Genomic DNA, 21,879 nt, shown 5'->3' with positions numbered 1-21,879 from the left:
ACTGTTGCCCGGTGCCACTTCCAGCCCCGGGTCTGAGAAACTCAGCACAAGAGGGAGCATTGAGGCCTGCTTAGGGTTTTGTTTGGTTTTGCTTTGACCTGGGAGTTTTGGATCCTGTGGATCCTGTGGATAGAACTGAGATTTTACCTGGCTTGCCAGGGAAGGCGTGAGCTGCCGCAGTTCCATCTACTTCTGCTGACGGCAGGCTGGATCCGGGCAGGGACGGGGATTTATTACTTGCACAAAGGCAGCCACCTGAGCAGCTTCTTGTGTTGGTTCACTTGGCCTCGATTTCCCAGGGGACCATGCTTTTTCTTTTCTTTTTTTTTTGCATTGAGCCTTTTCTGCAAAGAAACCTCTCCAAGAAAGAGCAGTATGTAAATGAGGTGGAGGAGGAGCTGCGGGGGCTAAGAGGGGCACCAGGCCTGGAGCCCCTCCTCAGGGGCCAAGGCTCTTCTGCCAGAACCCAGACTGAGCAGGGGAACGCCCCGTGTCCCGTGCAGCTCAACTCACAGGGCATTCCCTGATCACTGTTACCCCAAAGAGCTCTGCTGGGTGCTGTGCGCCTAAAGAACACCCCTTTAGTCAAGACAGCATTGCGCTGTGACGGCATTCCCTGGGCAGTGCCTGGATCTGGAGTCCCTCCCAGGCTGCTCCTGAAGTCCGGCATTGCATGGGGAGGGGCGGGCAGGAGAGCCTGCGTCTTCCCCCGCTGACTCCAGCTTCTGTTCTGGGCTGCGGCCGCTGTAGAGCTGTTCACGGAGTGCTACAGTAGCGACGAAGATTTGGCAGAACAACTGCTGGTTTATTCCTGCGAAGCTTGGGGTGGAAGCAACTGTTTGGAGCTGGCGGTGGAAGCAACAGACCAGCACTTCATCGCCCAGCCGGGCGTCCAGGTACACGACACTGTCACGACACCGTTGTCACCCACTGTACCTGCACGAACTGGAAGGGGGCTTTATAGCAGATGCTACTGGCAGCATCCATTGCCTAGAATATTAAAAACAAATGTTCTCCTTCAACCCAGGAGGAGCTGATGAGGTCACGGGAGGTGGCAGCATCCAGCTTCAGGAGGAATCCTTGCTGTACCAGGCGGTGCAGGAAAGGAAGGTTCTTTGCGTTTCTACAAAGCAGACAGCGCAGCATCGTAATTGCAAGCTGGGTCCCTGGCTCCCCGGGCTGGCCTTCACTCCCCCAGGCTCTGTCGAGGTGTGCAAAGCAGGGCCAGCTACACTGTGCTCTGAGCCTTAGTTTTCTTGGGTGTAGGAGGGGGATAATGGCTGGCATAGGGACGTGATCGGGTTTCATCTCCCCCTTTGGCTGTGGACGTGGATGGCACCCCCATTTTACTGATGAGGACTCAGGATCTCAGAGAAGTCCTGGAATATTCCCCAGCCTTCCCTGCTAAGGAGGAGCAGTGCTGGGATTTGATCCCATGTTGTTAGTCTGCCTCGTGGCCCTCCTTTTATACCCTGCAGATGATAATCAGGAAGATGTTTATGAAAAAAAAATTTTTTTTTGCTGCTACGGTTAAGCTAGATTAAGTAGGTGTGGCTCTCTACGGCCAGGGCACCCAAAGGCCGCTGTAGCAGGTCCAAGAGAGACATGCTCAGTCTGGGGTGTGCCCAGGAAGCTGGTGGCCGTCGAGGCCTCCCCGGGGCTGGGGGTGGGAGGGCCAGGCCACAGTGGGCTGTGCTCATCTCCCAGCCTCTCAGGACCCTTTTGCTAGTGTCCCCAGGCTTTGGGCCTCAGGGAGACCGACTGGTGCTTGTGTCCCAGTTCACGAGCCCGGGGCGTTTCACCCGGACGGCAGCTCACTCACGTTCCCGGAGACCAGGGGGCGGGGGGCGACCAGCGTGTTACCGCAGCCGCGCTGCAGAGCCACGGCCGAATGCCGGAAGGAGGGACGCTTTCTGTGGTCTGGGGCCTGCTGGTGCCCGTGGCCTGGCATGTCCGCCTCCCCAGCAGGGACGTGAGAACGAGGAAGACGAACACTCCTTGTCTTTGCTTGGGTCCTCCCCGAAGCAGAGGCCAAGAGCAGGATTGGAATGCGAGTGGTTTATTCAGCCAAGCCAGCATCACTGCCTTGGGGTTGCCCCTCGGGGTGCATGGGAGCTGGGTGGTGATCCACTGGCCGCGGTTTCTCCCTGGCGGGGCGCTTCCTGTGCCCAGGCGGCCGGCAGAGAGTCCCGGGGGCTTGGGGGTAGGTCACATGCTCGGGGAGGGGCAGGCCCCCGGTCGCCGCCTTTCTCTTTCCTCTGTCCTGCGGGGACCGATCACGCTGACCGCAGACCCCTGTTCTGAGACCTGAGTTTCTTCCCTGTGCTCTGGTCTGTTTATTCAAAGTGCAGCGCTCAGGGGCAACCTGAGTTCTCTAACTTCCACCTTCCTGGGAGGGCCCCTGCCCCTGCCTTCAGGGGCCTGGACTGCCTGGGGAAAGCCTTTCCCTGCATCTCAGGGCCGAGAACCCAGCAGTCTCATTTCCCAACTCCCCTTGGAGTTTCCTGACTAAAGCCTCCCTGCCTGCCTCTCAAAATGCAACTGCCAGGGCCCTGAGGGTGACATTTGACCTGATGCGAGTTTGTGCTCTTTGAGGAGAAAGGCGCTAGAAAGTTAGAACGGACTTTGGCCCAGTGGTTAGGGCGTCCGTCTACCACATGGGAGGTCCGCAGTTCAAACCCCGGGCCTCCTTGACCCATGTGGAGCTGGCCACGCGCAGTGCTGATGCGCGCAAGGAGTGCCTTGCCACGCAAGGGTGTCCCCCGCGCAGTGCTGATGCGCGCAAGGAGTGCCTTGCCACGCAAGGGTGTCCCCCGCGTGGGGGAGCCCCACGCGCAAGGAGTGCGCCCGTGAGGAGAGCCGCCCAGCATGAAAAGAAAGAGCAGCCTGCCCAGGAATGGTGCCGCCCACACTTCCTGTGCCGCAGATGACAACAGAAGCGGACAAAGAAGCAAGGCGCAGCAAATAGACACCAAGAACAGACAACCAGGGGAGGGGGGGAAATTAAATAAATAAATCAATCTTTTAAAAAAAAAAAAAAAAGAAAGTTACTTGTTTAAACGTGCATAATACAAATTAGACTTGGTTAAAAAGTCATAGCAACCCTTATTTTAACCTCAATTTTTAAAAATTTTAATATTTATTGAAGTATATCACTCATACATAAACAATAAGTGTATAATAATAGTTGTGAACTTACAAAACAAACGTGTATAACATCATAAAGGACTCTCATAACTCACCCTACCACCAATAACTTGCATTGTTGTTAAACCTTTTTAACTAATGATTAAAGAGCATTGTCAAAATATTACTACTAAATATTTTTCCCCCACCAACCTATTATTATCTTCATATCATTTATATATGAACACACATAATTAAGTGCATAGTAAAAGTTGTGAACTTACAAAGCAAACACGCATAACATCATACAGGGGTCCCATACATCAACGCTCCACCAACACCTTGCATTGTCATGAGACGTTTGTTACAAACTATGAAAGAACACTGTCAAAATCTTACTACTAATCATAGTCCTTATCTTATATTTGGTGTGTTTTCCCCCCAACCCACCCTATTATTCTTTTTGAAATATATTTTTTATGACAGAAGTTGGAAACTTATAAAACAATTATGCACATGTGCAGAATTCCCAAACAACACCCCTCCATCAACACACGATGTGTCATTTGCTACAGATAAAATAATATCATCTGATTGTTACCACATTCAGAGAGTACATTTGACTCACATTTTCCATACTGCCTCATTATCAACGCAGTACATCTTTTGCATAGATGCAAGAATATTATATTACTACTGCTAACCACAGTCGATAGGTCACTCCAGCTGTATTTTTCCCATGCTTCTCGACATTCCCAACACCCTGCAGTAGTGATATACATTTGTTCTGGATCACAAAGGACACTCTTGCATCTGTACCATCAACCACAATTCTCATCCACCTCTTGGTTCACTGTGCTGTTCAGTTCCTAGATTATTTGTTACTCACTATGTGTTACCATCCACTCTGTACATTTCCCCACTTTTACAGTAAAGCTAATTAAAACTTCTATGTACGTTAAACATCAGTAGTCCATCTCAATCCTCCACTTATCTCCTTTAAGAATCCACCACCTACCACCAGGTCTTGGGTATTTTCCTACAGTTTCTTCTTGAAGTTTTTATGGTTCTTGCTTTTATTTTTAGTTTTTTGATCCATTTTAATTTTTGGATAAAGTGTGAGATATGCGTCCTCTTTCCTTGTTTCAGCTATGATATCCAGTTCTTTCAGCACCATTTGTTGAATGGACTGTTCTGCCCAAGCTGTGTGGCTTTGATAGGCTAGTCAAAAATCATCTGGCCATATATGTGAGGGTCTGTCTGAAGCATAAATAAATTTGGTTCCATTGGTCTGTGTGTCTGTCTTTATGCCAGTACCATGCTGTTTTTGCCACTATATCTAGGTAATATGATTTAAAGTGTGGAGATGAGGATTTGCTTTTCCTTTTTATAATGTTTCTGACTATTCAGGACCCCTTAACCTCCCAAATAAATTGATGACTGTGTTTTCAAAAAATTTTTTTAATGCTGGTGGGATTTTTATTGGCATTGCATTGAATTTTTATGTCAATTATATATCAATTTGAGTAGAATTGTCATCTTAATGATATTAGTCTTCTGATCCAAGAGCATGGAATGTTCTTCCAGTTATTTAGGCCTTTTTAAACATTTCTTTAACACTGAGTTGCGGTTTTCTGAATACAAGTGCTTTACATCATTGGTTAAGTTCATTCCTGACAGAGTTTTATCTGTCACATTTTATATTCACCATTCTTTTGACACTTTTAGTTACTTTTATTGTTATACTCTTCATTTCTAGACTCTTTTCCAGGCCCCTCTCTCCTCTTTTCTTTTCAGGCTTTAGCACACCCTTTACTATTTCCTGAAAATCTGGTTTCTTGCTTAGAAATTCTCTCAGTTTCTGTCTATGTGTGAATATTCTAATATTGCCCTCATTTTTGAAAGACAGTCTTGCTGGATATAAGATTCTTGGCTGCAAGTGTTTCTCTTGTAGTATCTTAAATATATCAGACCACTGTCTTGCCTCCATGGTTTCTGGTGAGGAATCAGCACTTAATCTTATTGGGTGTCCCTTATATGTTATGCATTGCTTTTCTTTTGCTGCTCTCAGAATTCTCTCTTTATCTATGGCATTTGACATTCTGATGAATATGTGTCTCAGCTTTGGTCTATTTGAATTTTTTTGGATGGGAATATGTTGTGCTTGGAAATGGATATCTGTTTCCTTCAATAGGGTTGGGAAATTTTCTACCATTATTTCTTCAAATATTCCTTCTGCCCCTTTTCCCTTCTTTTCTCCTACTGGGACACCCATGTGTTTGCACGCCTTTTGCTGTCATTTAGTCCCCTGAGAACTTGTTCAATTTTTTCCATTCTTTTCTTCATCTGTTCTTTTGTATGTTCACTGTCAGAGGTCATTTCTTCAAGCTCACCAATTCTTCCTTCTGCCTCTTCAAACCTGCTATTATGTGATTCCAATGTTTTTAAAATTTCATTTATTATACCTTTCATTCCTGTAAAATCTACTATTTTCTATGTATGCTTTCAAATTCTTCTTTGTGTTCATCCAGTGTCATCTTAATATCCTTAATCTCTATAGCCATCTCATTGAATTTATTAAGGAGATTTGTTTGAATATCTATAATTAGTTGTCTCAAGTCCTTTATGTCATCTAGAGGCTTGTCTTTTTCCTTTAACTGGGCCATAGCTTCCTGTTTCTTGGTGTGGATTGTAATTTTTTGTTGGTGTCTTGGCATCAGGATTACTACGTATTTATTCTGGGTGCAGCTTTTCTCTTTAGTTTAGGGCTTCCTGCCCTTTCTCTCTTTTTTGTTGTGCAGTTAGATGCCAAGGTTGTAATTGGTGCTATAAGATGTGGAGGCTCAAGCTGCCCTCAATGTGCCAGGGACCAATGAAGCTTCTCCCAACTTTTTCCTTTGCCATGGGTAGGGACAGAGTCATAGCTATGTGGAATAATCCAAGTTGTGCAGGCCTAGACTATAGTTGCCCAAAGAGACTGATGAGGCTTCACATCCCTTTCTCCCCTGCCTGGGGTGGGGATGGAGCTGCACTTGTGGGCAGCAATCTATGCTGTGTGTGTCCAAGATGACCCACTTGCTGGGGTAGACTTCCAATTATTCAGTTCATGCAAGTGAAAGGTACCTGCAGTTACCTGGATAGGCTGGTGCAGGGCCTGCCAGCCTCTTCCCTGCTACAGGTAGGGTTGAAGCTAGTCTAGGGCTGCAGGCCAATATGGGTGAAAGAAACCAGTTCCTACTGTCACTGTGATTTTCAGTCAGCCTGGCTTCCCCTCAGGCTGGGGGACAGAGTCAAAATGGGGGCCACTGGCCTCTTTCTGACTTGGACACATTCACGCTCCAGCTGTTTCCAGGGTTATATCTTAGCCAGCTGAGTCTACCAATCAGTAGCCAAATTTGGCAGCCAACTGTCTCCTCCTCCCTTGTTTTGGGGAATGGGAACTTTAAATTCCAGCCGCAGAATAGCTCCTTGGGTGGCTGGTGCTGCCAGAGCAGAATAATCACTGGCCTCTGCAACTTGGCTGGTAATCTCCCTGAGAGGCTGGTGCAGGTCCCTGCAGCTTCCTCCCTGCTGGAGGTGGCACTGGGGCCTAGGCTAGAGGTGCAATCTGATCTGCATGGAAAGAAGCCAGTCCCCACCAGCAGTGATATTCAGTCCGCCCCGCTTCCCCTCGTGCCAGGCATGGAGTTAAGATGGTAGCTACTAGCCTCTTTCTGACTTGAACAGGCTCAAACTTCAGCTGTCCTCTGGATTATACTTTAGTCTGCTGAATTTACTCATCAGTAGCTGTTGGTGCCCAACCATCTCTTCCTCCCCCATTTTTGGGAAGTGGAGCTTTCAATTTCAGCCATGGAACAGCTCCCAAGATGGCTTATGCCTCCAGTGGAGGATGGGCACCGGCCTCCATGGCGTGGAGCCTCTACTTATGAGTCTTCTCTGCAGATAGGCATTCTCCAGCTTCCATTCCTTCAAGGATGTGGCAGGATGCTCTTCTGGCCTCCTGGAGTTCCCAAACAGGTGCTTCAGATAATTCCAGAGAACTCTGGGTATTTAATAACTTCCCTGTAGCAGGAGCTGACTCTAGGAGCTCCTTACTCTGCTGCCATCTTGCTGGTTGTTTCACCTCGATTTTAACATTCAGAGTCCAACTTTGAAAGAACTGAAAATCAAACAGATTAAAACAAAAAATTATTTTGCTAACACAGACACATCAAATAAAATTTGCGATTTTAACCATTTTTATTTTATTTTTTTATTTTTTTATTGATTTTGTAAAAATATTACATTAAAAAAACACTATGAGGTCCCATTCAACCCCACCACCCCCACCCCACCACTCCTCCCCCAGCAACACTCACTCCCATCATCATGATACATCCATTGCATTTGGTAAGTACCTCTCTGGGCATCTCTGCACCTCATGGTCAATGGTCCACATCATGGCCCATACTCTCCCACATTCCATCCAGTGGGCCCTGGGAGGATTTACAGTGTTCGGTGATTGCCCCTGCAGCACCATCCAGGGCAACTCTAAGTCCCAAAGGCGCCTCCACATCTCATCTCTTCCTGCCATTCCCCATACCCATATCAGCCACCATGTCCACTTTTCCCACTCCACTCCAATGCCACCTTTTCTCTGTGGACCTTGGATTGGTTATGTCCATGGCATCTCTATGTCAAGAGGAGGCTCAGATTCCACATGGATACTGGATGCAATCCTCCTGTTTTCAGTTGTAGGCACTCTAGGCTCCATGGTGTGGTGGTTGTCCTTCTTCAACTCTATCTTAGCTGAGTGAGGTGAGTCCAATAAATCAGATTGTAGGAGCTGAAGTCTGTTGAGGCTCAGGGCCTGGCTATCATATTGTCAGTCCAGAGATTCAAATCCCCTGAATTTATCTTAAAGCCCAACACCAACTACAATTCCAGTAAAGTAGCATGAAAATCTTATGAAAAGAGATTCCATCTGAGTCCAGTTTCATCACGCAGAAACACCAGCTCCAAAGAAGGGCCATCTGACATGGCAGTGAACCCCATCTGCCATGACCATAGAGCCCGTGGGTCTCTCTAGCCCTCAAAGGAACCAATACCTGGGGTTGTATCTACTTTATCTGTCTCTTAGATTCTGCTCAGTTGTGCAAAAGGGCAATCCTTCTGACAGCCTCCAGACTCTTTTTTAGAGACTTGTAGCCATATAAACTCATTTCTCCTTTCCATTTCCCCCTTACATTAGGTCAAACAGCATTTTAAAGTCATGTTATTATATGTAGACAGGGATATTCTGCTAGATCCGCATTGAACCTTCAATTCAAGGCCATTTTCCAGTTGCATCATCAGTTGGATTTTAACCATTTTTAAGTGTACATTCCAGTGGCATTAATTATAGTCACAATGGTGTGCTACCATCATCACCATCCATCACCAAACCTTCTTCACTACCCCAAACAGAATCTCTCTACCCGTGGAGCAAACACTTCCCAATCTCCCTCCCTCCAGCCCCTGTAACCTCTAATCTTTCTGTCTCTGTGCATATGCTTATTCTAGATATTTCCTATGTTGAATCATACAATATTTGTCCTTCTGTGTCTGGCTTACATCATTAAGCATAATGGTTTCAAGGATCATCCACGCTGTAGCATGGATCAGAACTTTACTCCTTATCATGGCTGACTAATATTCCATCATGTGGCTATACCACCTTTTGTTTATCCATTCACCAGCGAGTGGGCACTTGGGTTGATTCCACCTTCTGACAATTGTGAATAATGCTACTATGGGCGTCAGTATGTAAATATCTGTTCGAGTCCCTGCTTTCAATTCTTTTAGTTATAGACCTAGGAGTGAAATTAAACAGAAACTTAAGTAGTTTTATTACAGCCATTTAGAATCCAAGTAATTAATATAAAAAAACAAATATCTTAATTCAGAGTGTTTATTTTTGGGGAGGTTTGGGAGCTGGGCAAAGGTCTTATTCCATCCTGCATTTAATTGCAACTGTAAGAAACTGTGTTTTTTGTCTCTGTTTCCCGTAGAATTTTCTTTCCAAGCAATGGTATGGAGAGATTTCCCGAGACACCAAGAACTGGAAGATTATCCTGTGTCTGTTTATTATACCCTTGGTTGGCTGTGGCTTTGTGTCATTCAGGTACGAAGCAAGGCACACAACCATGCGTGCCTGTGTGTGCACCGATGTGCCTCTGCACGTGTGAATTCTTATGTAAATGGTTATATGTAAGGCCTGGAACTCATGACATCATGTGAATGCCTACACCTCTGGTCTGGTATCTTTTCTGCCTTTCCCTGGGTTTGGATTCAAACAGGTAGATGTGGCGTTAATCTTCACTAGCCATGGATTTTGACCGGGTCAGCCTAGAGCACAGTGTTGGCCCTCCCTGCCCTTCCCCCCACCTGTGGGTCCACTGATCTACAGTTCTTTTTTTAAAAATTTCTCTCCCTTTCTCCCCCCTCCCTCCTGTTGTCTGCTTTCTGTGTCCATTCGCTCTGTGTTCTTGTGTCTGCTTGTATTCTTGTCAGGCGGCACCGGGAATCTGTGTCTCTTTTTGTTGCATCATCTTGCTGCATCAGCTCTCCATGTGTGTGGTGCCACTCCTGGGCAGGCTGTGCTTTTTTCGCATGGGACAGCTCTCCTTATGGGGCGCACTCCTTGCGGGTGGGGCTCCCCTATGCGGGGGACACCCCTGCATGGCACGGTACTTCTTGTGTGCATCAGCACTGTGCATGGGCCAGCTCACCACCTGGGTCAGGAGGCCCTGCGTTTGAACCTTGGACCTCCCATGTGGTAGGCGGATGCTCTATCTGTTGAGCCAAATCTGCTTTCCTTGATATATGTTTACAAGCAAGACTGGGCTGCTCCGGGCCAGAGCCCACTCCACCATGGGCTGCTCCCATGAGAAGCTGGTGACAGCCATCACGGGACTCCTCCCTGTCCCCCCAGGAAGAAGCCCATCGACAAGCACAAGAGGCTCCTCTGGTACTACATGGCGTTCTTCACTTCCCCCTTTGTGGTCTTCTCCTGGAACGTGGTCTTCTACATCGCCTTCCTGCTGCTCTTCGCCTATGTGATGCTCATGGACTTCCACTCCGTGCCACATACGCCCGAGCTGATCCTCTACGCGCTGGTCTTTGTCCTGCTCTGTGACGAAGTGAGGCAGGTAGGAGCACTGCCTCGGGGCCATCACCCTCTCAGCGGGCGGCTTCTTCTTAGAGCCCAGAGGTGGGGAAGTTGCTTCTGAAGTTTAAAAATCATTTTTTCCCCCAAAATAACTGTTCTCTGTTAGGTAGTAATCCATGAATATGAAGATGCTTTTTTTTTTTTAGGTACTGGGGCTGGGGTTTGAACCCAGAACCTCATATGTGGGAAGCTGGTGCTCAACCATGGGGCTATACTGGCTTCCCTGAGTTGGTTTCTTCGTGGTTTGTTTTCGTTTTAAGGAGGTACTGGGGATAGAACCTGGGACACCATGTGGGAAGCAGGTACTCAAACACTTGAGCTACATCTGCTCCTTAAAGATGCATTTTACAACTCTTAGCAATCCAATGAGAGCTTGTATCAGTCAGGTTCTCCAAAGAAGCAGAACCCACAGGATATGTGTGTGTATATGTAGTAAGGGATGTATTTTAAGGAATTGGCTCATGCGATGGAGGGGGCTGGTCATTCTAAAATCCGTGGGGCAGCCTGGCAGGCTGGACATTCCAGAAAGAACTGATGTTGCCCTCTTGAGTCAGCAGGCTGGAGACTCAGGGGAGTAGATCCTGTAGTCTTGAGGCAAGCTGCTTCTTCCAGAAACCTCCGTTTTCTGCTCTCGAGGTCACATTATGGAGGGTCATCTCTTTTGCTAAGTCAGCTGCACATAGACGTTAATCCCATATACAAAACACCCTCATAGCAACGTCTAGGCTAGTGTTTGACCAAAAACTGGATACCACAGCCAGCCCGGGTGATACATCAAATTGCCCATCACAGCTCTTAGCTGTGATGCTCTTAGCACCAAGCTCTCTAATTCTCACTGACTGACGGAGATGAATTCCTCAGGAATGGTTGCGCATTCCAAGAGGAGACTTTGGGCTCCCTCAGCGGGGTGCAGGGATGCGGCCCGTTGAGCGGCAGGGGAGCCGAGGGGGCTGCAGAGCTGAGGGCATCTTCTGCCCCGAGTGTCCAAGTGACAGTATTTTAAAGTCGTGTAAGTCCCTGTGGATTTTAGAGGGTTTGTATGAATTATTCATTGTACTTTTCTGCAGTTTCTTGGGATCTGCAGCTTTTGGCATCCTCTTTCCACCATGGAATCTGAAGCGTCTGCCCAGGCCTGGCACAGAATGGATGCTCATTTAGTAATTGTCAAATGAATAAATGCTGAGGGTGAAGGACGCTGCTGTCCTTGAACCATTAAGAAGTGATTCCAGAAAAGCCTTTCAGACTTAGTAGGTTACAAATTCTTTGAGACCTGCGGCTGCCCTCACCTCTGTTGTCTCTCTGAGTCCAAAGCCAGCCACGTGTCCATCTGACAAGTACTTAGAGTTTATGAGAGGCTCTGCCAAGTGCTCAAGAGATTTAGAGGGAAGAGAATGTAGTCTTGACCCTGCAAAATCACTGCCTAGTGGAGGAATCCTAAATTGGTTTCAGCTACCATGTGGACTCTGGCTTCCAAGAGTCTTGGGTTAGGTAGGATTCTGAGGCTCTGTCTGTTCTTGGCAGGAGAGGGCCTGGATCGATTAGTGCCATCTGCCTTGGGTGTGAGGGTGGAAGGAGTCCTGGCAACAGAGCCCTGTGCCTGCCTCCCCATGCCTGGCGGTTGGAGGTTTCTGGAGGCAGGTGGGGATGGGGTGGAGGTGGAGGAGGAATACATTGAGTTATACTAGTCAGTGCTGACCATGGCAAGAGGACCAGACTTTCTTCCAAAAGCAGCTCCCCCACCTGACTCGCAGAGGAGTTTTTTCAGAACCAGCCTCATGAGAGCCACAGGCATGGGCTCAGGGGGCAGTAGCCCTGTGCTGACTGTGCCTTCCATAGCATTTCCTTCTCCGATGCCGTCGTTCACTTCCTAGTTCTCTTATTTGGACTTAAACCGTGTTTCGGCAGCAAGGGGCTGAAGGTGTCCTGTGCGAGAGAAGGCAGAGGAAGACTGAAGGAGAATCACAGTGTGTAGCAGTTTGGTATAATTGATGAATTCCAAAAAGAAATATTGGATTATGTTTGTAATCTTATCTGTACCTAGGCATGATTGAGTTATCATTAGGGCATGGAGTCCCCACCCAGTCCCCAGTCCTTGGTGGGTGGGGACTCACAGATAAAAGGCATGGCAAAGCACAGAGTTGGAGCTTTTGATGCGTGGGTTCTGATGATGGCGTTTTGATGTTGGAGTTTGATGCTGAAGCCTTAAGCTGGAGCCCCAGGAAGTAAGTTCACAGAGGAAAGGGAAGCCAGCCCCAGGAAGAGAGGAACCCTGAGCCCAGGAAGAAGCAAGCCCTGGGAAGAAAGGAACTTTGAACCCAAAGAAAAGCAATCCCCAGGAACGTAGGAACCCAGGAAGCCTGAGGCCTCGCAGCCATCGGTGGCCATTTTGCTCCAAATAGACTTTGGTGAGGGAAGTAACTTGTGCTTTATGGCCTGGTATCTGTAAGCTCCTACCCCAAATAAGTAAATACCCTTTATAAAAACCAATCAATTTCTGGTATTTTGCATCAGCAGCCATTTGGCTGACTAGGACACAGTGTAAGATAGGAATGGATGCCGGCCAGATTGAGGCCGGGGTGGAAACAGGACGCCCCTCCTTTAACAGGGCCGCGTACTCGCCCTTCTCCTGAACTGGCAGGGTGGGGTTCCTCTCTGTCCTGTACCCGATGGGCAAGTGGCCACCTTTCAAAGGCACAGCAAAGGGGAAAGGACCACACTCCCATGGGAGCCTTTGCAGAAGAGGACAAAGGGTGTGGCCAGAAGGCTTTGTGGCCTGGAGAGGGAAGTGGCCCACATCTTGTCCCTCTGAGAGGCCCTGTTCTGGGGCCTGGGGTGCTCCCTCCAGCCGGCACTGCCCGTCTTAGGCATGGGGTAAATGCAGAAGGATCCTGGCAGGTCTGCTGAAATCGGGGGCCCTTCGCCAGCAGCCTGCCCGCTCCCAACAGTTGTCTCCTGTCCTGGTCACCTGAGAGGCAGCTGGGCCCCTGGAGGTCCAGGCCTCTGATGGGTCCCTGGGTGTTTGCATCACCTGTGTGAAGCCGAGCTCTGCTGCCTGCAGTGGAGACAACGGCAGGGGACAGTACCGTGTGCCCGCAGAGGCTGGGGTTTGTGTGACTTTGAACGAGGCACTTCCCTGCCCTGGGCTTTGGCTTCTGCACCTTGGCCTTGAGGAAGAGAATCGAGCAGCAGTGAATTCATAGTGCAGTGGGGAAATAAATCATGAGCACAAATAAGCAATAAAAGAAGGAAGGAAGGCAAGGAGGACAGAAGGATGAATATTTATGGAGCTCCTACTATGTGCCTGGTACTGTTCTAGATACTGGGGTCACAGCAATGAACAAAACAAATATCTCTGGCCTTCTGGACCTTGCTGCCAGCTGGAGATGATTGACAGGGTGCATTTCTAGGAGCTTTCAAGGGAGATGGAGGCGAACGTTGATAAATGAGTGAGCCCTGCGTCTAGGGGCGGCTGGTTGAGCAGTAGAATGTGAAGGCTGTAAGTCACAAATACCTCCATACCAATCTGTGTGAATATTTAGCTACCGAGTCCCTTATTAGGGCCACATGAGAAGAAGATCCAGGGTAGCCACGTTCTGATTGGAGAAGGGCCCTGGGCGGTGCAGGGTGAGGTTTTGCTTGGGAAAGACGCGGAGCACTGAATGGGAGTGGCCTGGAGCAGGGGAGGAAGGAAACTTGGGGAAGGGAGCTGGCTGTGAAGAGGTGGATAAGGTGCTTCTCAGCCATCCCAGGGCCTGCTGGGAAGAGGTGAACCCCACGGGGTCCAGCCCATTGATGACGTTCGGTGCAGAGGGGAACAATGACAACGTCTAGCTTTCTTCGCACAGGTTATTTGTGCATGGGACAGTTTTAATTCAGCAATAGTACGCATGAGGCCGTGTCTGGGAAGAGGCCTGTGCTCAGGCCAGGAGCTTGGGTTAAGTCTGGCTCGTCCACTTAAGGTCCTTGCCAGCCTCCCAGCTCTGACTCTGGTTTAGGAGAGTCTGCAGGGAGAGCCATAGAGTCTTGTCATTAAACGAATCTGACACTGGGGGTCGCTGTTTCTCTTCTTGTCTGCAGATGCAGCCATTAGAACTTCGAAATTTGATTGGTTTCCTCTAAGAATTCTGCTGGTCTGGTGTTCCTTTAATTAACCTGACTCACACGTGTTAGGAAAAAAACCCAGGATAGTATCTGTTTTAGATTGTGTCTTGTGTCAAAGAGCTTCTTTTCTGAGCCATGCCTGGACGCAGATGCTGATGTGCTGATTTGGAATTTTGAACCGAGGCAGTGAATAAATGCAAATATAGCTGCCAAGTAGCTCGTCATTCTATTCAACAGGCATTGCTGATGTTTATGTAAAATGAAGAAATTTCCATCATGCCTTCATGGAGAGCACTGTTCAACCTTGAGGCCCAATCGATCCCCAAATCCTGAAAGATGTGTCAAATATGGCCCTGGTATTTTTTTGAATATACCCTTATCTCGGGTGTTTTGGTCAGAAAAGTCCCCTCTGTTTATTTTTAAAATGTTTTCTCACTGCTGCAGCACCTTGGAACCCCAAGATTGAGCTTTTTAAGATTTCCCCCCTTGTTGCTGGCTAGACTTCTGAAAATCGCCCAGGCACAAATGGAGCTGGGCGGGGGCTGCCGAGGCTGCCCTTTGTGCCCCTAAGACCAGAATTTTAAAGGGGGATCGGGCGTCAGGTCAGACCTGCCCAGCGAGGCTTTTCCTGCTTAGTCCCTGGCTCTGGGTGTGGGAGCAACACCACTAGGGCCACTCGAGGAGATGGCGCCCGTGGCCTTCTCTAGGGATCCTGGCTCAGTTTTGGAGCCTAAAGAAAGGTGACCCCAAGGTCAGCCGTCCCACAGTGGAACAGGGTCAAGCTAGGTTGCACAAATTGGGGAGATTTTAATATTTCTTTGATGCTGGATTTCATAATGCTCTTCGCCCGCTGAAGTTGCTATTTGCACTCACAAATGAGTGAGAGGAAATTCTTCTTGAGAAATCTGTGACGTCTCTTGAATCACTTCCAAGTCTAAGGCTGCAGGATCTCTGGAGGATATAAAGAATCCCTGTGACGTTAGGGAGACGCAACCAACGACCAGGTTCCTTAGCCTCGTTGGGTCTTAGCTTCAGCTGCAAGGTAGAAAACATAATATCTGAGTATCAGATGGACCCGTGTGGATGAGTTCAAGTAGGAAAATTGAAAAGTGCCATGGTCCTTTGGTGACACTTTTTTTTTTTTTTGGCACTGTTTTCCTGCCTTACACAAGAAAATCTGGTGGTTTCCTTCTCTGAGCTCACGTGGGCCTTTGGCCTTATCTCATTTTATTTTAATGTCTGTCTTTCTCAAGGAATAGTAGATTCCTTGAGGATCAGCAAAGTATGTATCTGATGTCTTTGTAGCTTAGGAGCCCAGCACCTGTATTTAGAAGCCCATAGGCTCTGAGTACATACGTTTGGGGTGAAAGAATAAATGAATGAAAGGGCTAAATAACCAACACCCCAAATCCAGGTTGTGGATTGCCAGAGAGTTGTCAAGATGCAGACTAATTGAAAATCCTTTCTGTCTTTGTCTCAGTGTTTTTTGATCATACTTTCCTTCCTAAAAATTATGAATGATACAAAGGTTCCTTTTATCAAGATGCTTTCCTGCTATGTGCCAGAACATTTTCACAATAAATTCACAAATCTGTGCTGATTACAGGATGCATCACACCTGTTAGTATTGTGCAGTGCACAACTTACTCCACTGTACATGGTGACCTGGGTGTTTGATATTTGCCCGCACAGCTCATACTCACTCCCTGAGGGCTCATCTTTAAAGAACATTAAGGATACATGAGTCCCTTTTCTTGGCTTTGTCAGCAACACACAAATAACAGAACAGCCACTGTGCAGCCTGTTTTTCCATTTACCATGTGGTCCTGCTTACTTGACGTATGAAAGAATAAACCAACAAATCATTGGCTAAAAAATTAAAACCTGGGGAAAAAATGAGTGAACCTTATATCTGTAAGTGTTGATGTTTCCAGGCTGTTGATGTCCTCTCCACCCCTTTTCTGTGCTGCAGTGGTACATGAATGGGGTGGATTATTTTACTGACCTGTGGAACGTTTTGGACACGCTCGGGCTTTTTTACTTCATAGCAGGGGTTGGATTTCGGTGAGTAGTCCTCATCCTCTCTCCCCATTTGAGGTTTTAAGGGATTATATGGTGTGTAAAGGTGGAGACATGATATTTGGTGGTTCATAGCCCAAGAGAAGCCAATTTATTCCCCCAATAAAGATTATTATGGGAGACCACTGTCTCTGCTTCTTGGAGGTGCAGCTGAGTTGGTGGAAGTTTGTGTCTTTGCCCCATGAACTGTAATTGCAAAGGCGTTCTTTATGGACTTTCTCTTTGTTCTTAGAAATTGGGGAGGATGGGGGATGATGAGGGTATTAGATATTTTTTTGTCTTTATTCATTTTTTTAATATTACATTAAAAAAATATGAGGTCCCCATATACCCCCCACCCCCCTCACCCCACTACTCCCCCCATAGCAACATTCTCCTCCATCATCATGAGACTTTCATTGCATTTGGTGAATACATCTCTGAGCATCGCTGCACCTCATGGTCAGTGGTCCACATCATAGCCCACACTCTCCCACATTTCATGGACTCTAGTTCAGCTTGAGTGTTGACAATGGAACCAGCCCTTGTAGTGTATTTCCCCAATCCCAAAAGCCAGGGTGTGTGATTAGAAGAGCCAAATGGAAATTTCCAATAAAGGCAAAAAGCAATATGCCCTTCATGAGATAGAGAAGTTGAGGATCAGCTATGCCCCCAACCCATGACCCAATCAACCAGTCTGCTTTGGCCACGCCTTCCCCAAAAAGCTTTAAGATCAGGCTAGCAGTTATATTTGAGTAGCACACATGATGTCCCTTTGCAGAGAAACCTAACTTACTATTTAAACTGATACAGAATGTCAGAATGTACGAATGCTCAACCTGTTGAGAACCCCAATTTCCTCCTCAAAAAATTCTCCCTTACTGCTTGGTTTAAAAGTCCTAGCATTTGAGGCACAGTTGGGTTCACATTATTTTAGAGCATTCTGCATAGATAGCACGTGACTGTTCAATGAACATGTTAGCAAGTGGTTGCCTAATCAAATGATCTGGTGGGAAGGAGGTTTGTTTCCTTAGGGGAAACCTGGCAGGGTCAAGTCCCGATGGTTGGAGGGTTGGGGATTGAGATCTTTATAAAAGCTTTGTGAGTTAAGGAACAGAGCAGTTATAGGTTTGGGTTCCTGCAGGAGGCATTTGAGAAGGAAGGGCTCCAGAGGTGGGACACTCTAAAGCTTGGTTTTGTGTAAAGAACCTTTAATTCCCTGGCCTCTCCTTGAGTCCTTGAGGGCAAAAGACTTCTGAAGGCCTGACACGTGGGTGTTGTCCTCTGCCTGCTTTTTACCCACTCTCAAGCCCCTAGATCTCAATAGCTTGCAGCTATTTTTTGACTTTGGTTATTTTTTAAAACAAAACTTTGAAATGTTTTGTGAATGTCTCACCAATTCCGTTGCCCTTCTTTCCACAGGCTCCAGTCTTCTAATAAAAGCTCTTTGTATTCTGGACGAGTCATTTTTTGCCTGGATTACATTATATTCACTCTACGGTTGATCCATATTTTCACTGTAAGCAGAAATTTAGGACCCAAGATTATAATGCTGCAGAGGATGGTAAGAGTCAAGAATACTTGTCGAGATCATTTTCCGTACTTTAATTGCTCCTTTAATTGCTGACAGCAGGATTTTTTTTTGTCCATAGGGTGACTTTTGCATTACATAAGCGATAAGATTTGCTTTCTTTGATGTTTTCATCAGAGGCTTCTCCCAGCTTAAGATTTAACAACAGATGGCTCTGAGGAGCAAGGAGCATAATTCGGTGCCTTGCTAACAACCTCAGTCCCTTTACAAAGGTTGTTCATTTGCTTCTCAACAATTCATGCTCATTGGAATCTTAATTTTCTAAGAGCATAGGCAGTGTAGGGACTTTCAGACTTCTTTTACAGATGTGGAAAACTGGGTCCAAGGAGTGTAATATGCTTGTCAAGGGACGTGCAGTGAGCAAGAAGAAGAGTTTATTATCTTGTAATATAGATTAAGTAAAAATACTCCCAGGCCTGTTTATAAAGATGGATGGCTGAAGGATAATTAAGCATAGACAGGGTTGCTTTCCTAAACTTGCTTTCCAGATGGCCCCAAACTCCACTGTTTTGTGTCTTTCAATCAGATGGGCATTCAATGAGCTCATCTGGAAGTTCATTTCCAAACGCTGAGTTCTTTGGAGTTTGTGGTTTTAATTCAAAGCATATCTGAGGAGTCAAGTCACCACGAAGTCATGCCATGAGTGCAAAAGATGAAAAAACCCTGAAACTTCATTCTTGTCTAATATGGATAGCTTCCCCCCCCCCCCAAATTAAAATTGAAGGCTATAATTTTGGGGTTTAAAGAATGTGTCAGGAGGGGTAGTGAAAGAGAGGCACTCCCAAAGTCAGGGCCCTCTTTTGCTCTTGAGCTGGTTGGTGTCAGTCTCTCACCTAGAGGGCTGCTATTACCAAGAAGGTTTGGGGACCTGTCAGGGAAAATGCATAAGTCAGTTTTAATTCCAGAAAACAGATGTCACAAGACCCACAGGTCAGCAAGTGAATGCTGCGTGCGTTCGATTTGCCCCGAGGCCTCTGCCCTTCTCCACGGTCAGTTGAGACTAGCCAGGCCGAGGGGCTGAGCAGACCCCTTGGTGCCGTCCTCACTCCCTTCCGGTGTGCCCCCTCCACAGATGGTCGACGTGTTCTTCTTCCTGTTCCTCTTTGCTGTGTGGATGGTGGCGTTCGGCGTGGCCAGACAAGGAATCCTCAGGCAGAACGAGTATCGCTGGAAGTGGATATTCCGCTCGGTCATCTACGAGCCGTACCTGGCCATGTTCGGCCAGGTGCCCAGTGATGTGGATGGTAAGGCTGGCTCTTATCAGGGGGAAGCGGGGCAGGGAGAAGCAGTGGTTTCCTTAACCGGCCTTTGGGGTGCCCACCTCTGACTCTGGGGTGGTGTCTTTGGAAGTACACAGCTGAAATGGGGCTCAACGCCATGGATTGAGAACTCACCCCTCAAAACCTTTTCTTGGCAGTGAAGCAGGATTTTAAGTGAGCCTTACAGACTAGTCCCAAACATTTCAGCCAGTAGTTCTCAAGCCTTAAAAATAGAGTCTCATAGTTTCAACAGCCATGTGGCAACTGAAAGCAACGAACTTCGCTAGTTTGGGAGTTTTCTACACACAAGGGACTAGAAATCCATTTTTTAAAATCATTTAAAAAAAAAACAATATTGAAGATTTTGCATTGGGACTTGGAATTTAAATTTCCAACTTCAGCTCACTGCCAACTAGTTTTTGGAGGCAGGCTAATGATGGCAGGATGGCATTCATTTGTTCATGTCCAGCTTATGTCAGGAAAGAGTGGGCCTGTGTGAATTGGTGTGTGCTGCGAATGAACCATGTAAAGCATCTCTATGAGGCTGGCTGTGGCCCTGGCTTGTCCTTTCCCGTCCTGCCACCATAAAATGTTCAGACATGCCTGCTCCTGTGGGTTGCATTTTTCAGCTCCTCTCTCTCTTCTTTTATTATCTCCTACCCAGTCTCTCTGGTCCTTTATCTTGAAGCCTCTTCCGAGGTTTTAGAAACATTTCCTTTCCATGAAATGATGGTGCATTAGTCAGCCAAAGGGGTGCAGATGCAAAATACCAGAAACTGGTTGGTTTTTATAAAGGGTATTTATTTGGGATAGGAGCTTACAGATACCAGGCCATAAAGCCTAAGTTGCTTCCCTCACCAAAGTCTGTTTGGAGCGAGATGGCTGCTGACATCTGCGAGGGTTCAGGCTTCCTGGGTTCCTCTGGGCTCAGCTCCTGCTTCCTCCACAAGGTCAGCTGTAGGATATGAGGCTCTCTAGACTTTCCCTCTCTCCACAAGATCAGCTGTAGACTATCAGGCACACAGCTCTGTCTCTCTCCCTGGGGCTCCAGCTTCAGCATCAAACTCCAATATCAAAACTCCAATATTAAAACCCCTCAGCTCTGTCCTTTGCCATGCCTTTTATCTGTGAGTCCCCACCCACCAAGGGATGGTGACTCATTGCCCTAAGGACGTGGCCCAATCAAAGCCCTAATCATAACTTAATCATGCCCAGGTACAGACCAGATTACAAACATAATCCAGTATCTATTTTTGGGATTCCTAACCATATCAAACTGCTACAGATGGCAAGGTCCTTGGTGCTACTCTCCATCCATGTGCTGTGCGAGTTGTGCTCCATGAGGGCCCACAGCAACCTGCGTTTGTGGTGCTAGTGCTGAGCAGAGGCAGCAGGCAGTGTCCCAGGGAGCAGGTGGCAGGAGGTTCAAATCCTGGGCAGCCACTGAGAATTCCAGGGATGCTCTTGAGAAGAAGCTTGATCCCCCTGTCTCCCAGTTCTGTTCCATTATTTTGCCACTGCCCCATCCAATTAATCAGCTTGTTTTGTTTATCTTATCTCCTAAAGATCCTTCTATTCCACTCCCCCTTCCACCCCTATCCCAAGCCATCCCCATCACTTGCCTTCATGGTAATCTCTTCATGCTTTCCTCTGGCTCCTTCCCCATCAGGGAGAATCCTTTATTATCCTTTATTATCACCAGAGCGATCCTTTATTAAAGAGAATCTGATGTGCCATTCCTCTGCCTCAAACAGTCTAATGGATTCCCATTATTTTTAGTATAAAGATTAAAAAAAAAAATGTCTGGTGATTGTATAACTCATTCTCTCACTTCCAGGACACTTCCTAACCCCACCCACCACCTTTGCCCGTTCCCTTTTCTGGAATGCTCCGGGCACTCCCCTGTCTCCATTCATATAGTTGACACCTGCTCATCCTTCTACTCTCAGTTGAGAGACATTTTCCTTGGGGAACTGTTCCCCGGCCTATAGAGCACCTTGTCCATGTCCTTCTTAGCACTTCCCATGTGCTGGGGTTTTACACTTGTGTGGTTGATTATCTGCCAACCCAAAGAGGCTGGAGGCTCCCTCAGCACAAGGACCTTACCTGTCGTGCCCTTTCTTTTATCTCCACATCCTAGCAAAGTCCCTTGCTCATAGGAACTGCTCAGTTAATACCGAGTGGATAAAGATGGTGATTCTCAAGCTTGTACCTTGTTTGGATAAAATGCCCCAGTGTCCAGCACATTGTGTGACCTTCGTACTATAGCCCTTGGCATGCGTTCATCCCTCCATGGGGTCCTTACCTTGCCTTCCGGCTTTTCCCCTTTAGGAACCACGTACGACTTTGCCCACTGCACCTTCACTGGGAACGAGTCCAAGCCGCTGTGCGTGGAGCTGGATGAGCAGAATCTGCCCCGGTTCCCTGAGTGGATCACCATCCCCCTGGTGTGCATCTACATGCTCTCCACCAACATCCTGCTGGTCAACCTGCTGGTCGCCATGTTTGGGTACGTGCCCGCTCCGGGCTGAGCCCTCTGCTGGATGGACTGGGGC

The 21,879-nt window shown here is 47.4% G+C and overlaps 1 protein-coding gene across 2 annotated transcripts in view; it reads left to right on the top strand.

Annotated features, from left to right (window-relative positions):
- The window catches only part of TRPM8 (transient receptor potential cation channel subfamily M member 8), a 101,561-nt gene that overhangs the window by 52,510 nt on the left and 27,172 nt on the right, over positions 1-21,879 (top strand). For both annotated transcript variants that reach the window (XM_058299859.2, XM_058299860.2), the window contains 7 exons: positions 751-896; positions 9,156-9,268; positions 10,079-10,295; positions 16,389-16,480; positions 17,897-18,038; positions 19,138-19,309; positions 21,656-21,833. In XM_058299859.2, the coding sequence (XP_058155842.1) occupies positions 751-896; positions 9,156-9,268; positions 10,079-10,295; positions 16,389-16,480; positions 17,897-18,038; positions 19,138-19,309; positions 21,656-21,833 (1,060 nt within the window). The remainder of the gene's footprint in view (positions 1-750; positions 897-9,155; positions 9,269-10,078; positions 10,296-16,388; positions 16,481-17,896; positions 18,039-19,137; positions 19,310-21,655; positions 21,834-21,879) is intronic.

Source organism: Dasypus novemcinctus, chromosome 7 (genome assembly GCF_030445035.2).
Source record: "Dasypus novemcinctus isolate mDasNov1 chromosome 7, mDasNov1.1.hap2, whole genome shotgun sequence".
Classification (NCBI taxonomy): domain Eukaryota; kingdom Metazoa; phylum Chordata; class Mammalia; order Cingulata; family Dasypodidae; genus Dasypus; species Dasypus novemcinctus.
The sequence above is the reverse complement of the archived record's forward strand: the minus strand, read 5'-3'. Positions and strand labels throughout refer to the sequence as shown.